At 30.7% G+C, this 17,552-nt stretch overlaps 1 protein-coding gene across 15 annotated transcripts in view; it reads right to left on the minus strand.

Annotated features, from left to right (window-relative positions):
- LOC106686190 (zinc finger protein 711) overlaps nt 1-17,552 on the minus strand; it is an 81,311-nt gene that overhangs the window by 8,790 nt on the left and 54,969 nt on the right. For 9 of the 15 annotated variants that reach the window (XM_067046559.1, XM_067046558.1, XM_067046557.1 and 6 more), the window contains 8 exons: nt 11,571-11,630; nt 7,713-7,766; nt 7,461-7,508; nt 6,648-6,695; nt 4,660-4,713; nt 4,386-4,433; nt 2,182-2,241; nt 1,232-1,300 (listed from right to left, as the gene is read on the minus strand). In XM_067046559.1, the coding sequence (XP_066902660.1) occupies nt 1,232-1,300; nt 2,182-2,241; nt 4,386-4,433; nt 4,660-4,713; nt 6,648-6,695; nt 7,461-7,508; nt 7,713-7,766; nt 11,571-11,630 (441 nt within the window). The remainder of the gene's footprint in view (nt 1-1,231; nt 1,301-2,181; nt 2,242-4,385; nt 4,434-4,659; nt 4,714-6,647; nt 6,696-7,460; nt 7,509-7,712; nt 7,767-11,570; nt 11,631-17,552) is intronic. The other 6 variants (XM_067046552.1, XM_067046553.1, XM_067046556.1 and 3 more) reach the window with 6 other exon arrangements.

The raw sequence follows: 17,552 nt of genomic DNA on the forward strand, positions 1-17,552 counted from the left end.
AGGTTTCTAGGCAATCAGAAACAGACACTTTTACTATTAACACTTAATTAAATTAATAACTCTTTTACACATGTATTTAAATTTAGGTATAACAAAACTAACCAATTTCATAGACTCTTCTTTTGATGATTTCCTTAATTAACTAACACTGACTGCTGACAATCTCTCAGTTAACAAACACTAACAAGATAAAGTATTGGTCCTCTCACAGTTTTTAGTTACTTCTCATCCATCGAAGTGTGTTGTTAGGCGATCCAAATAAAGAGTCCCTTTTTCTTCTTGGGTGACTCTTCGTTGTCCTTTTTCAAGATGTCCACCCTGCAGGACCTCCTCATCCTGGAAACATCATTTCCCAAACAACGAAAGAATGCCAAAAACCAAAATCTGCCTCGATGTTCCATGTAAACATCGACTGTCGCACAACAGTTAGGGATTTTTTCAAATGCTTTACTTTCTGAATATTATTCTTTAGCACTATTTCTTGACTTCTATTTTTTCTTAAATTTACTGTATTTTCAATTATGATGGGAAGAGTTAAAATAGTTTTTATTTGAATCTACTCAACATGGCCTTGATTCAACGGACTTCTTGAAGGATACGTACCGCCATCTTGGTTTTGTTTTGAATCACAAATTTATTATAGACAATGAAAATTGGTTAGCTTGCTTTTTGGTTCAACAACACAAATGAACAATATTACAATGATACATAAAATAAAACATATTAAAAACCCTTTATACATCAAAATATACTATTTACTCAAAAAGAGCATATTACAATATATATATATAGTTTCTCTGAATTCCATAAACTCATGTATATATATATATATAGTTGTATTTAAAGTTCAATAATACTGGTACTGAGTAGATACAACAGGATGGTAACGCAGGGCGTGGAAGGAAGTAGCATCGCATTTTTCCAGCCACACTTGTTCCCTCACTGAATTCCATAAATTCATACTCATAGTATAAGGATTTCCTTTGCTTTGATCTTTCCATACTTTATTCAAATCAATTCAAAATAACTTGTTAGTCTTACTTTAATAAATTATTGCAGGGATTTACACTATTGACAAATTCTTTATTCAGCTAACCAAATTAAAAGGTTTCAGAAACTCAATTGAAACGACTCGATTAGAGGTTGTGAGGAACTACGTTTTCACCCATCTTTTCAAAATCACTATTACTATAGCATCTACTCTAGAGTTGGTATGATAAACGTTTCTCACCTTCATCTGGGACAAGCAGTTCTTCTTCTTGCTTCAGATATGTTTCTTGTTTTACATGGGTAACTCCACCTGATGATATGAAAACAATATTAGGACAGTAAAGAGGAAACACCTCATTACATTCATGTCAAATTCAAAAGATCATCCAAACTCATTTGTATGCAAAACAAAGCTTTAATACATTAACCTTCTATACCAGTTAACAAACAATATAAATAAAGACAACCTCTTTAAACTGATGATTCAACTTTTTTGGCTACAGATTTGGAGAGCAGAGTGCACTGAACCGTACAAAGAGAGTCAGATCTTTGCTTCAAAGAGCCAGCTCAAGATGCCTCAATATCCACCGTCAGCCTGGCTAATATTCTCCCCCTTCGGAATTTTGAGGGTTGGAATCATAATTACGAATTAAAAAAAAAAGCAATCTTTTGTCGAGAAGAAAAATAAGTATTATGTAGATATTCTACATTATAATGTTATTAAAGAGAAAAATAAAATCCTGTACCACAACCCATGATGGGTCTTGGACCTTGCAGAATAAGGAAGAAATAATTCTCCTCTAAGATGTATCACAAACTACAATAATCTAATATTAACAACATTATGCAGTTAAGCTGGCCATGTCTCAGATGCTTGGACGATGTGGAAGGCGATGGATGGACTAAAACCACTGGAAGCGAATGGAAGAAAACAATACTAGAGGCCATGGTCCTTCTAGAATTGAAGGGGTCCAGGAATACAAATAAACTAAAATATGTAAAGGGAACAAGATAATTATAAATAAATTAAAAGAAAAAACAACTTGGTCCTCAAGGCTTCTAAAATGGCATAATTTGTTAACTTCAATCCAATGAAATGATTTGAGTCATTGGACAATGAAAAACAAAAAAACACTTAACAATATTACACTTTCAGGCATGTAAATGTTATACTATAAAAGGAAAACTCACAAGAGGATTCAATTTCCATTTCTATTTCTTCTTTTATAGAAACATCCCAGTTATTTATATCTGAAAAAAACAAACAAAATAAATGGTAAATATATAGTTCATGGCATAACTACAATATATCTCTATTGTTCAGTCAGTCTGACCATCAATCTGACTTTAAAATAAGTTTCAGAAATTGTGCGGTTTGGTATCTAGTTGGTCCTATATTGACTTTAACAGATTCTATCTATTAATATTACTTACACATGCGTAAATGTATTTTTCAAAGCACACCTAACCTATATATTGAAAATATTGGCCTAGCAACTTAGGCCGGTTAGCAAAAAACGGACTAGCTTCGTTTTTAAATCAATTCTGGCTAATTAGTTGCTATGATAGTGTTTAAGCAGCCCATTTTTAGTATTTTTAGTCAATATTAAAATCCGAAACTTGACCCTTTCTGCGTTTCGACTTAATATGAGTTCTGGCTAATTAGTGGCCATGACTGTTTGTAACCAGCCCTGCCTGGGTGTACTTGATATTATTTATTGAAATGATGAGTGTGTTGATCAACATTAAAGTCCGGAACAAGACCTTTTCTGCGTTTCTGGCCTTAGAGTACAATATGAATTGTTGCTAATTAATCGGCTCGCATAATTCATAAAAACAACTAGACCCTTTCTACCCTTAATAAGTGGCAGTGTGGCCATCTTGGCTTTTGGATATTTCGACTGTTGATGAGCTGCTATGTTCTAGTAGCAGATTTACTTGGGATGCCAGGATAATTGCTGAAGGCAATTATCCAAAAATAAACTAATTAATTGATTATAAATTGAGTCCTAAAAAACTATTATTATAATTGGATTCCTTTCCAAAGGCTGTTTGTGTGTTTACCAGTTTACCAATTGAATACCTTTATATTTATAAAATGTTCTTACCATTAATTATATAGTATAATAAAGAGTGATATATTGGGTTATATGATAATATATATAAACTACATAAAGAAACTAAGTATTTATTTACAATTTGTTATTATGATTAAAATGATTCAGATAAAGGTTGCCATAAAATATAAATTATTACATGATTACTTATTAGTTAATTTATACTTATAGCTGCTGATGCCGTAGGTGTCTTCTGTTTCATCAGGGATGTACTGGCCTTCGTCTGGTCGAAGTGCATCCTCCTGACTGTGGTCCTTACTCGTCTCAGACTTCCTGTTGAGTGTGTGCTGTTCTTCTCTTGTCGATTTCCTCTGTATTTTTCTCCCACTTCCCTTTTGGGGCGTTACCTTATTTTTAAATCTCTTCTCTGATTGGTTATCGATGTCCGAAGACGCCCGAGGCAGGCGTCCCCCTCCTCAGGGCCGAGGATGTGTAACAAAAAGTTTGACTTGTCCAGGAAGGGCCTGCAACTGGTTAATTTGATTCTGGTCTCTCGTCACAAGCTATCATTTTTGTTAGAACACTTAAAGGTTAGCCAATCTAATTTTCTCAGGGGCCTCTGGTAACGTGATAAACTTAATACAGATGTTTTCATATCCGAGGATGCTAAAAGCTTCCCAGAAGGCAGATGACGAAACACCTTAATAATACCCCGGATGGTCAATACATAGCAGAGCTACAACACCAACCTTGGACCATAGCAGCGGTGTATTTAGCTATAGAGCTGTGACGTACACATCTCAGCAGCACTCTTCCTCTGACTTATCGGAGTGGAACAACCTTTCATCAACCAGTATTTATTTTATATATTTATATCTTTTTTAATTTTTATAAATTTGTTTCTTCTGTTTTCTTAATCTAATTTTATTTCATCTGAAAGGCCCTTTAATTTTTACTTTTATTCATTGGTTTATTCATATTTCATTTATTTTATGTTTAAGTTTTATAAATGTTAGATTAACCAAATAAATGTTTATATCCGAACCAATTTGTTTAGTTCTTTCAAAGCTTTCCAACAAAAAGACATATTCAATTTGAGGTGGCTTTAACAATAGTGGTGTAACTTCTGTATCAGAAGAAATTGTTGATACTACCCATATATCAAACGAAATGGATCAATTCAAATATCGAACAGAAACAGAAAGCATCGATACCACAGAATATCAAAAGTATGAAAGCAACAGTAATTGGAAGTATAGCAGTCAGGAGGTTACAACCAGCTAATAATTTTAGTCAATAATTAAAACAGGTTTCATATCAATTCAATATTTTTCTTACCATTATAAATATCCTGTCCATCCTCTTCTTTGATACTAATTGTGGCAACTGCGAAAAAAGATTCCATAATTATTAAATTTCATGCAACAAGTTTTGTTGGTGCATTTATTCTTGCATTTAATTGTTAAATTAGTAAATGGAATTAGAAATAATAATAAAGTTTAGAAAAATAATTGATCTTTCAAAATGAAGGTGATAGCAGAAAACCTTGATTAACAAATAAACAAAGATAAAAATATAACATAGAATGTCTTATAGAATTAATTTTTCTCACCTTCATCAGGTACAAGCAACTCTCTCTCTTGTTTCACATGAACAAGATCACCTGCTGATCAAAAAATAACATTCAAAATAACAAAGTAAAAGGAACATTTTATTAGTATGAAATTTAATATTATGAAAATAAATTTTTTTTATTGTAATTTGTTTAGATGATTTGACACATAAAACAAAACAAAAGGGATCTTATTTAGTTAGATTGGGAAAATTGATACATCATATGTGTTGGGGCGAGGGTTTTTTTCCCAAATGATAAACAATTGTCTTCCCCAGAGTGAATTTTCCATGGTTTGGGTTAAAAAATAAAGACGGGGGACCTGAAATGAATATAAAAAAAGCAAAATAATGAAGAAAATTAAATAATAAAAAAATAACCTTTCAAGTGATATATACAATTTAATAAATTAAAATATGAACAATGAAAATTAAAAAAATGAATCGTTTCCTGTTGCTACAAAAAAAAAAAAATAGTGAGCTATGAAGTAAAAAAAAAGAATATTTGGATTTATATACAAACTAAAATAATTTTCTTTATACAAAAAAAAAAAAAAAAAATACTTTAGTTCGCTATAAGAAAAGAAATAAGGAAACAAACAAACAGAAAAATATGAAGGTCGATGCAGGAAAAAAGAGAGAAAAAAAGGCACTCACAGATGGCTGGGGGGTCAATATGCACATATCGCCCATACCTCTATGCATAACATCTCTCCGAGATGACCTTCTTCAACGAGTTGATGTTGAGCGAAAGTCAATAAAAAAACAAGAGTGGTGATCCAAAATGACAATGAGACAAGGCGCCAGGGGGGTCCAAAAATGACAATGAGACAAGGCGCCAGGGGGGTCCAAAAATGACAATGAGATGAGGCCCCAGGGGGGTCCAAAAATGCTCCCGTAATGACTTCAGGGTGTCCACTCTAGGCAGCAGACTCTAGACTCCCTTTATTTATTTATTTATCACCCTACCCTGCCTATTAAACAATACGGGTGTTTGCAGCAGTGGGTACAACTCATTGCTGCATATGACAAACATTACATAGCTGTGCACACAACCTGCTCTTGCTACAAAATAAACCTTGCTCTTCTACTGAGGCCTTGCTGGTGTAGATTCCCTATCAGTCTGTAATCCTATTGGAATTTACAGTGTTGTTATGCCATACTGCAGCGATGTATTTCTACTCGTACCACAACAAACCTCCTTATTTACGTAATAAATTGTAATTCAATTACAAAAAATAAAAACTGAGTTATTGTTAAAAAATAATTAACTTATAATTAACAAAAAATAAAACTAATATGGAAGTAAAACGTAAATAAATAAATAAAAGAAACAAAACTCTTGGGTTTTAACAATATGTATTTTTTTGTAAGATCAAATAAAGATATTTTAATCACTAAACATGTTCTTCATAAAATAAAATACAAAGAAAACATTGATGAAGTGAAATCAGGCAGGAAAAAAAAAAAGAATAATACTAATGCGATTAAGGACTTTTGATTTTTTCCATTGAAAGAAGGAGGTTTCAAGTGATGATGTAAGAACCAGACCGATCATTGGGATATCCACATGCTGATATTATCTTAAGCCAAAAATGCCCGAGCAACAACTGTATGAATTAGCCCAAGATTGTAAGGATATCCATATGCTGATATTATCTTAAGCCAAAGCTGCCCGGACAATTGTCTCTGACCAATAGATTAGCTATTAAAGCGCTACATTGATATATATACTCAATTTTCTTAAAATAATTTAAAACAAGGATTATATAAAGTTAATTTTTTCCTTACCATAATCAATATTAGGTCCCTCCTCTTTTTTAATAACAATTGTGGAAAATGCAACAAAAGTCAATAATTAATTAATAAAACACATCAACCGACATTTGATGACTTATTAATTTAATAAGTATTATGCTAATCAAGATTTATAAAGTAAATAAAAAAAAAATAGTATAATGAAAGGTTTATGAGCAAAATAATTCTCACCTTCTTCTGGGATAAATATTTCTTCTTGTTTCACATATACATGGTCACCTATCGACATGAAATTGATTGATAAATTGAAACAAGGGAAAACAAAGAAATACTACAATATATTAATAGACTCTTCCACTGTAAATTATCAATATAATAAAATTCAATATAATTTGTTTCTACAAATAACTTAACAACTAATCAATTTTGATTTGTTTGCCTAGGAGTATTTTGGACCCTGAAGGGTGAGGCAGTTTTATGTTGTTAATTATTTACTTAAACATATAGATTTTTAGTAATTCATAAAACAATTCTCATAATTAACATGGAGCATATAATAAAAATATTATCTGGATTATCTTATTTACATGATAAATGCATTGCACCTTGGAACAGAACTGGAATACAATATGAACCATTCATTAAACAATAAACAAACAACTAATAGTGAATCGTTATATTAATATCTCTTAATGAACCTTTTTATGATTATTAATATTTCTAAAATTTTTCATTATATAAAATTAAAATATAACTCATGACAATATTCTCTAAACCAGGGCCCCGTTTCATGATAAAGTACAAACTAATACTATTAGTCTTGTCGATTTAACTTAATTCAATTACACTGACTTGTACAATAGTAACTTGTACTTTAGTACTTTTTAACTCATATAATATCACTAATAGTCCTCCCTATTATGAAAAAATATAAGTATTAGTGTTATTAACACGTTGTTTCTATACTTGTATTTTGAACTAATACTATTAGCTTTCATTATGAAACAGGGCCCAGGTTTCATATTAATTCAATATTTTTCTCACCATAATAAATATCCCGTCCCTCCTCTTCTTTGATACTAATTGTGGCAACTACAAATAAAAAAGGATTCCATAATTATCATATTTCATGTAACAACTTTTGTTGGTACATTTATTACTGCATTTAATTGTTAAATTAGTAAATGGAATTCGAATAAAGAAGAATAAGAATTATTAATAAAGTTTAGTAGAAAGCCTTAATATACAAAAGTAAAAATATAACATAGAATGTCTCATACAATAAATTTTTCTCACCTTCATCAGGTACAAGCAATTCCCTCTCTTGTTTCACATAAACAAGTTCACCTGCTGATCAAAAATTAATATTTAAAACAATAAAGTAAAAGGAACATTTTTTAATTAAAAATATTAACTTATTACCATTCTATAATTTCTCATTTCTTAATTCTCGTTTATATTTTTTATTATTTTCACCATTTTCTTTATTTTACTCAATTTTATTCCTCATTTTAACAACGTTCTCAATCTTTTATTAAAATTTACACATTTGCTTTTGTTTTTTTAAAATTTAGACATCATACCGATAATAAGCATTAATCATCTAACATTATTATCAACTATTTTAAACGTAATTCACCATCTCCAATGGATTGATCTAAAATTGAGTTTACTTAACCTGTTCAAAGGCTCCTGAGTATAAGCTTCATTAATATCAAGCTATGTAAACATCAATTGACGCTTTTTAAAACAACTGATAGATCTAAACTTTTAGTAGGGTTTCTCAAGATAAATAAATAGTCCGCAGAATTCATATAACGATAACATGTTTAAAAAATATTCTACAAGCATAGCATGAATGACAAATTGAATTATCTAATAAAAAGAAGAATGTAAATAATGTCCAAACTATGTAAGAGAAACTTCTATAATCAAAATTAGGGTAAGAGAAGATGGCCACGGGACCTTCTAATTTAAATTAATGTTTGAAGAACCACCAATGGGTGGTTCCTTCCCAAGATTTTCAAGTGTATATGAAACATACAACATATTTACTTATTGTATTATTTTGTGCAGTTGTAAATTAGATTAAATAAATAAATAAAAAAAAAAAAAAAAATTAGGGTAAAGTAACACCAAACAACGATCTTAAAACACAAAACAAATAATCTCATAAGCATTAAAACTATAACACCAGCTGAACACTGCAATAGAGCAACCATCAGATTTTGACTATAATAAAATAGGAATTCTAAACAAAGCTTATTGCCCACTTAACAATAAGGAAGCATGTGAAATTCACTTTCATTTCAAAGAAAACATGTATAATCTGCTCAATTACAAAATTATGTTGATATAACTAATAAAAATAATATATACTTATTGAGTGAAAGTTTAATTATAGAAGAATATAAACAATACTAATATCAAAATCCAAGAGAATTTAAAACTAATCCCATAATGTCACAGAGTAAGGAATGGACAACGGTCCCTAATTACAATAGATTCCGAAGGGATAGGATGCGAAATATCTATAACATAATTATTTTAAGTTTTTTTAATTCTTTGCTCAAAATACTTTTTCTACCACCCTATTAATAATGATAAATTAAAAATCAAATTCTGACTTTTAAATTAATTTTTTTTTATTAAACTTATGGCTATCGCATTAGCTGCAAAAAAAAATATGACATACCTTTATTTTTGAAATAACTAAAATGTTACAGTAAGTTTAGTTACTCGTTTTCTATATAATATATTAAGTTTAATTATTAGGACAATAAAAGATATTGCTACACAAATATTGTACAGTTAATTAAATTTATCACAAGATTGCTAAGAGTAATTTTAGATTTTGAGGAAAGGCAGTGAAAGGATAATACTCTCGAACACCGAAGTGACAAATTGGTTAATTAAGTATATTTACTTGACTTAATAGGAAGAATTTTTTTAAAAATACAATAAAGGCAAAACAATATGCAATATGAATATTTACTAACAAGAAAAACACCACTAGAAATACGAATATTTATCAGATATAAATTTACACAACTTTTCTTTCTCTTTTGACAATTAAAATGAACCCTAATTGCTAAATGACCTATATTTCCGTCTTTCCAGCACTCACAGATCCAGCGATAATATGTCATTTATGACCTAATACTAATACATGTTTAAATTGTCAACAGTAGACAATAATATTTAATTATCATAGTAAATATCTGTCTTTAAATCAATATTTTCTTCAAAAGAATTACTATTATTATTAGAGCAGTTGCAGTCATTTATATTAATCTGAATCTCAAACTACCACACAGTAATCTAAATTATTATTATTTTCAGATGTTGCAGCAGAGGAAACTAAGCCCCCATAATCATTAATTGCAGCAGAGGAAACTAAGCCCCCATAATCATTAATTGCAGCAGAGGAAACTAAGCCCCCATAATCATTAATATAACTATTAATATCACATATTTCTAATTGCTGATCTTCCCCTCCCCTCAAGTTCCATTTTTTAAAAGAAATCAAACACTCCTCAAGTAAGTAGAAAATTTTGAAAAAAAAAAGAATTTTTTTTTGCGACCATTCTAGAGGCTCATTTAACCTCTATTTGCAGGACAATTCTAAATATTCAGCACCGTAGTATATGAATATCTTCTATACCTCTTGTCAAGCAACTCTCTCTCTATTTTTTATGACGATTAAATAATTAATTATTGAATGCATTTAGGGATATTTTTTCTTAATATACACAAATAAAAAAATTATTCGGTTGATAAGGACCAAGAATTCAACCAGACATCTCTAAAGAAAATAATATGAAAGAATTGACTTTCAATATGAACACATGTTCTAATTTTTTGGGAACAGAATCACCAAAAGTAAATTGGTTAAATGGGGTCAGTAACCCCTTCATGATATCCTTCATATGTCAGTGTTTTTTATTATCACATGATACTGATAATATATTTATCCTGTCTTTCAGTTTGTTTGATACTGGAGAGCAGGCTGCTCTTTGGGAATTGTTGCATCATCCAACCAATTAAACTAACCAAGAGATCAAAATTTCATTAGCTGGTGAATAAAATATTGAACTGTTCTTTTTGTTCTATATCGGTTAAATACTTTTTAATGACTTTGTTTGGTAATACCTGAAAATTACAAGCCCACATTCCAGGTTGAAAGAAAAATATAATCCAGGATTTTATCAAGGATAATTATGCATCGCATATTATGTAGGGAAACTGAGGGATTTATCAAAAACATGATATATTGAAGAACATTGTAATGAACCAAAAAATGAATAAAACAGTAATCACAACTGACCCCTCATATCCTATAAAAAAAACCAACATATATTTCTGTATTTTATCCACACTTTTTTTCAAGAATCTACATTCTACAATATACACCAAGGGCATTGAGTTCCTCCATACAACTATTAGATATAGATAGAGCTTTGGGTTTTGTAGTAAAATGAAAAAAGTTACCAATAAAGCTCATAAACCACAATAAAAAAATAGTTCTGTTATTTTCCTTATCGCATATGTTGGTTTTATTTATGTTGCCGAATCATAATAATAATGTCTAAAATAAATGTTCAATTTTACATAATGACAAAACATTTCCCAATGACATATTGATCATTGTTGGGCCTTAACATAATAACATAAATCGCAAATATGTTAAGAAAACTTTTTCAGAAATATATAAAGAACCTTTAATCATTATACATTATGCTGAGTAACATTAAATATTAAAATTCCAATATCTATGTTATGTAGTAAATATATCCTGTGTCAGGGCTATAAATATGTAAAGGAAAAGGCTAAATCATTGTTATGATAGTAAAAAAATAACAATAAAATAGATGTTCTACGGCATTTATCATTGGTATACCTTCTCAAATTGACAATGAATTAATTGAATATATGTTAATATTTAAATAGAACAGTCTAAAATATATTCTGCAATGGAACAGCCTAATATCAACATCAAGAAGGTTTAAAAATTATAACGATCCTATAAAACTATGTAACATCCAAAAGGTTTAAAAATCATAACGATCCTATAAAACTATGTAACATCCAAAAGGTTTAAAAATCATAATGATCCTATAAAACTATGTAAAAGGTTTAAAAAATCAAACTTACAAGTGGATTTTGTTTGATTGGCCATATCTTCTGGTACTGAGAGACCAAAACTAGATGCACCTGAAAATATAAATAAAATACATGATAAATATATTATTTAAGACATTACTATAATATAGGAATCTAAATATTGTACAATTGGAAACTCAGTGCATCATCAGTCCATGGGCAACAATTAATGGTCGCCTAACTAAGAATTTGCAAACAAATATTTGTTGTTTTAACAACTTACCAGGTAAATCTTTAAATAAATTACTAATTTCAACAATCAGTTGTATTTTTCAGGCACAAAATTAAATACATTTTTTTTTAACATCCAGCTACTTTCAATATTCATTGCCAGAAATCAACATAGTTTATAATAAATAAAAAAAGAAGTATACTCAAAAATACTAATAAAGTGCAATATGACCTAATATAAATTGTCTTTTATCATATCAGCAATTGTCAGTCATATATTAAAGGAAAGATATCATTATTCAAACAAACAATAGTAAAATTAATAAAACTTAAAATTCAAATGGCAAAATATATACAAAATGAACTTCTGAATACCTGACAGGGCCATTCTACAAGTCCAATCCCAATTACAATAACCTTCCCAACTGCTCGTCCAGCCACCAAGCGACGCCAAAGAGGTCAAAACCTCATAACAACATAAAGTTGTTTTATTTCAACATTTCTCAAATTTTAAAGTGTAGTATTTCTTTTATGATTCTGTTGATAAAAGGCTTTGATGCAATTGTACATTTATAAATTACATCAACTATAATAAAGAACAAATTTGGAATGATCCAGACAGTTTTGGCGCAGTTACTATATTTTTAGTTGAATAACAGTGTCAATAACAAAATATTAATTGTTACAAATTTAACTAAATTATTATATATTTCTTTCTAAGCCCCCGGGGTGTATACGATTTTAAATAAGGGGGTAGCAAAAATAGATGAATCTCTTTTACAGTATTTGAAATGCATTTTGAGAAAAGAATGAGAAAACGTAGATGCCTGTCACCTGAATTGTTTTCACCTACTTGTAAATTGCTGTTGTTTGTATATAAGCAAAAAAAATTTTTTTAAATTTCTTTATTGAAATTTACAACTGTATATAATATAATACATTCAATGAATTTGATCCTAGTTAAAATAGAGTGTTACAGGCGTGTAGAGAAACTACCTATGCACTGTAACAAGAAAAAATAAATAAAAAGGGTTTTTATATTTCCTTGATAATATAGGTTTGTATGATTTCTAATTTAATTTTTTAAATACTCTTCTATATCAGTCTTAGAGTATTACTCATGCCGTGAACAGTTCTGTGGTATCTCTTTCTCTTTTCATCTAGTTACCAGCAAAAATTTCAGAGAAAATCAATATAGATTCACAACTCACATTAGGCTAAACCTAGTGAAATATTGTAGCCCTAGACACTCTAATTTTTCCGGAGAAAATAGTGAATATTGTTGGAATTCAAAATCGCAAGAACGCTTTGTTCTTAAACTTCCTAGAAGAACGTTCCCTCATTAATCCCCTGCAATCCGGCTTTCAACCTGGCTATTCAAAAAAATCCGCTCTCCTTAAATAACATACGACCTCCAAACTGCCATGGAACACCAAAACCTAACTATCCTCATTATCCTAGACTTCTCCAAAGCATTTGACATGGTTGACCACAACATCCTTCTTATCAAACTACGAAATCTTTCTCTATCCAACAGTGCTCTGCGCTGGTTTCAATCCTTCCTTTCCGATCGCTCCCATTACGTGGTGGTACCAGATAACCCAACATTAATGACTGGATCCCTTACTTGTAGTTAGGACCCCTTAACTCCCTCAGGGTTCGATTCTTATCGCTATCTACATCAATGACCTTCCCCGCCTTATCCAACATTCTAAATACTATTTGTACGCTGATGATTTCCAGATTTACCTTTCCTACCCACCTTATGACCTATTAGTTGCCACCGAGAAGTTTCAAGGGACTTGAATCGAATTAGTCACTGGGTAAAAGAAAACAAGCTTAAGTTCAATGCAGAGAAGACTGTCAATCATAATAGGATCCAATCACCTCCTGAAAACTATTCCTCATATTCCACCCTTATTCCTAAACAACAATCCAATACAATTCCATCCATACGTTAAAAACTTTTGTGTTACTATAAACCAAACTCTCTCCTGGAAAAACCACGTCTCCGATATTTCCTGTCGTAACTTCTCCACCCTAAAGCGTTTAAATTATCTACGTCACCTATTTCCTTTTGAAACCCACAGGCTCCTGGTTACTTTCTTAATGTTCACCCACTTTGATTATTGCTTGTGTAATTAAAACAGTTAACTACTTTCTCTGTAAGATTCATCTTTTGGATCCCCAGGAACGCCTCTGTCACCTGATTTTATGAAGAGTTGAAGTTGCTTTACCAAGTAATCCAATACCGCCTTCCATCGTACATGTCTGATATCCTTCAATTTAAATCCTCAGTGAATTTCCGTTCACGGCCTTCAGACTTAGATGTAACTGCCCATGGAACCGCAGCCTTTGGTAGATCTTTCCGCATCCGTTCCTCTTCCCTATGGAATTCTATTCCCTCCTTCATTCCTAGTTCTAATACCCTTCCAATTTTCAAATCCTGTATCTTCGACCACCTTCTGTCCATTTAATTCCAGAAGAATAACAATTGAAAGTTTCTAACAAGGTTTGTCAGATCTGTATCTGACAAACCTTGTTAGAAACTGACGGGGTAGTTTTAGGAAAGACTATCTCCATAGAAGATGTTTTTCCTTGTCCACCGAAAGCCCAAGGCAGCATCACGGAGACAGGCGGCGGACAACAAAACAAAGGTTTGTCCATCTGTGGACTCTCTTTTAAGGGTGAAAGAGGACTCGGAACCCATATCGCAAAGAAGCATCCCAGGGAGGCTAATAATAACACACTGAGGGGAATAATTAGGAATGTGATAGGTCCTAAAAATGGAGAGGATGAAAAATCTAAAATAAAGGAAGACATTACAAAATGGTCTGCTACTTTCAAAAGCCTACATGAGCAAAATACCATGAATACTGCGGATTTTAACGAGGCCGTAGGCAAGTTCCTAATATTCCTAAAGACGATCAATGAGGAACTGCCAGGCCTCCAGTGCCCAGTCATCAAATTTTACAAAATGAGGAAGAAAAATAAATCTAATATGGCAGACAAAGATGTTGGAAAAGTATCAAATCCGCAGAGGGCCAATAAAACAGACCGGAGTCTTCGGCAAGAATAATATCAGTACGACGTTGCACAATACAATTATTACAGTAAAAGAAAAAAGTAGTGCAAAACATCATGAATGCCGACGCTTCTAAGTAATGTCCCTTAAAGGTGGCTGAAATTGAGAGGCATTATAAGACCCTTTTTGAAAGCGAAAATCTCCGTAAGCGTGTGGAGTATGAAGAACAGGCCCCGATGCTGAATTTGATCTCAGTAGAAACTGAAGCAATAAAGAATGCTATTAAATCTACCGCTTTAGATACATCGCCGGGGCCGGATGGTGTTTTAATCCGCACGATAAAGTTCTTTGATATATATAGCCCTTATAATTAAAAGAATTACGGAGATAAGATGGCTGAAGGTGGCCTATTACCAGAACCACTTAGACGGGGACACACGATTTTGATATATAAAGGCAAAGGAGATGCAAATAATATATCATTCTGGAGGCCGATGGAGACTTCAATGTGAGAGGTCTCTGGTTCGGAGCCCCTGGAACGATTCCCAGCACAACTAGGAGCTTCATGGAGGAGCTCGGGGTCGATGTCCAGGACATGGCTAGGATGACAGAGAATATAATACTGGACTCCCTGGGAATCATCCACCACCACATGCATGGAAATTAATGAGTATGGGAGTTATCCAGAGGAGGGCATTGCATATATTGTTAGTTGTTTTATTTATTACCTTGTTGTTTTTACATTTTTGATATTTTAATATTTATTATATAGGGGAATTCGAGAGAGTGAATTTGTCGATCAAATGAAATAAAAATTGTGAAATGGAAGGGAAAGAAAAAAAGGAATAAATTGAAAAAAACTTGTATTTAGTGTGTAGACTGGTATTAATTGTAAAAGAAAACTAGGAAAAAAAAATTTTTTCTTTCTATTATATTATATCATATAAAAATATGTAATTTATATATGTCCGATCACGGATTGATTAGTATGCTGTGTAATGTAGCAACCCCATGTATTTTGGCAGCAAGAATGAATAAAGCATTTTCCTCCCACTTTTCTGTATTTAATGTTTCAGATTTTCATTTATAATGTAATGTAAATGAATTCGTTTATAATGTAATGTAAATCTGTATATTAGCAGAAAATTTTCCATCCTATTGTATTTGATTTTTTATCATTTTAATTATTATCAGGGGTTAGTCATCTTATGTTTTATGATATGGCATATGGTTTTATTGGGCTGTAAAATAAGTTCGTAGCGTTTTTTACAGGTGATTTCAATAAAAACTTCAGATTATTGTAAATAGGGTATGTTAAGCATTTCTGCGATATCCTTTGTCGTAGAGTGAGTGTTGGCTGTGACCAATGCTTGAATTTGGTCATCAACAGTTGAAGGACATCCCGAGCAAGCCAATTACGGACGGTGCTTTCTCCTAAGGCATCATCGCTATACACACTGGGAAATTTTGCTATACGTCTGTGCAGCGGATTTTTTTTTTCGGAAATAAAAAATCATTTTTATTTATTTATTGATATTTACAACTGTATAAAAAATACAAGTAAATTTGATCATAATGACATAATGATATGATACAATATGTAGATAAACTACCCAGTAGTAGAACTTTAAAAAAAAAATCATTTAATGACGAAAATTAATTTTTTTCTCTTCCATTTTGAGCAAGCAAAATACACTTCGAGATAAGGAATATCGGTTGAAAATGATGTATAAAAGAACCTTAACTAATCCTTTTTTAGAATATGTAAACATTATTGACCAAGTATACATGATTTTATTAACAGAGAGGATTGAATTGAAATATTGAAAAACGCTACGAATTTATAGTACAATCCAATATTTTATTTTTTCTAATTTTATTTTATATATTCTGTTAATTATTGTTGTTCTTTTTATCTTTTCAAATTCATTATTTTATTATATTTAATGACATTTTATAATTTCATTTTTATTTTGTACTTTACTCTAAGCCTTTATTTAAAGCCTAATTTTGATGTCAGTATATTATTTTTAAGGGATCAATCCCAGAATAAATAAAGAATATTATTATTATTGTACGAGAAGAAGATGGTTGGGGGTGCAGTCAAAATGAAACACAAAAAAGTTTATGTAACTTATTTAATTGTTGCTAGAGTTTCTAGCCTTCTTCAGGGCTAAGAACAAAACAAGATAACAACCAAAAAGTATAGAAAATAAAAAATAAAATATAAACAGAATGACATAAAGTGAATAATTTTACAGAATGGAATTAATAAAATGAAATGATGAGAGAAGTGGAAAATAAAATGTATACATAGGTAATCGAACAAGTAGGTAAAATAACATAATTAAGGAAATAAAATAAAAATGAAGTTATATAATGCAAAGAAGTATGAATATATTAGTTATTAATAATTTAAAAATTGAAATATGGAAAGAAAAAGAAAATTGAGAGAAAGAAATTATATGTAACCATAATAATTGATAAAGAGGTAAAATAATAAAGTTTAACAAAAGAAATGAATTGAAAAAACATATAAATATTTATAATCTTAATATTTTCTTGAGACTGGTATTTTTTTTAATAAATAATTCAAACACTATCCATTATAGTCTCAAAACTTTTTATTTCTTTTATACGTCCAACGTTTCGGCCAATCCGGCCATCTTCAGGGACAATCTACTACAAAAAATTTCTATTACATGTATGATCCTACAAACAATTTAAATACTTAACATTATTATTTATAATTTACCTTACCTCAATACCACTTTGCA

Source organism: Halyomorpha halys, unplaced genomic scaffold (genome assembly GCF_000696795.3).
Source record: "Halyomorpha halys isolate HHAL.00 unplaced genomic scaffold, Hhal_1.1 Scaffold796.1, whole genome shotgun sequence".
Taxonomy (NCBI): domain Eukaryota; kingdom Metazoa; phylum Arthropoda; class Insecta; order Hemiptera; family Pentatomidae; genus Halyomorpha; species Halyomorpha halys.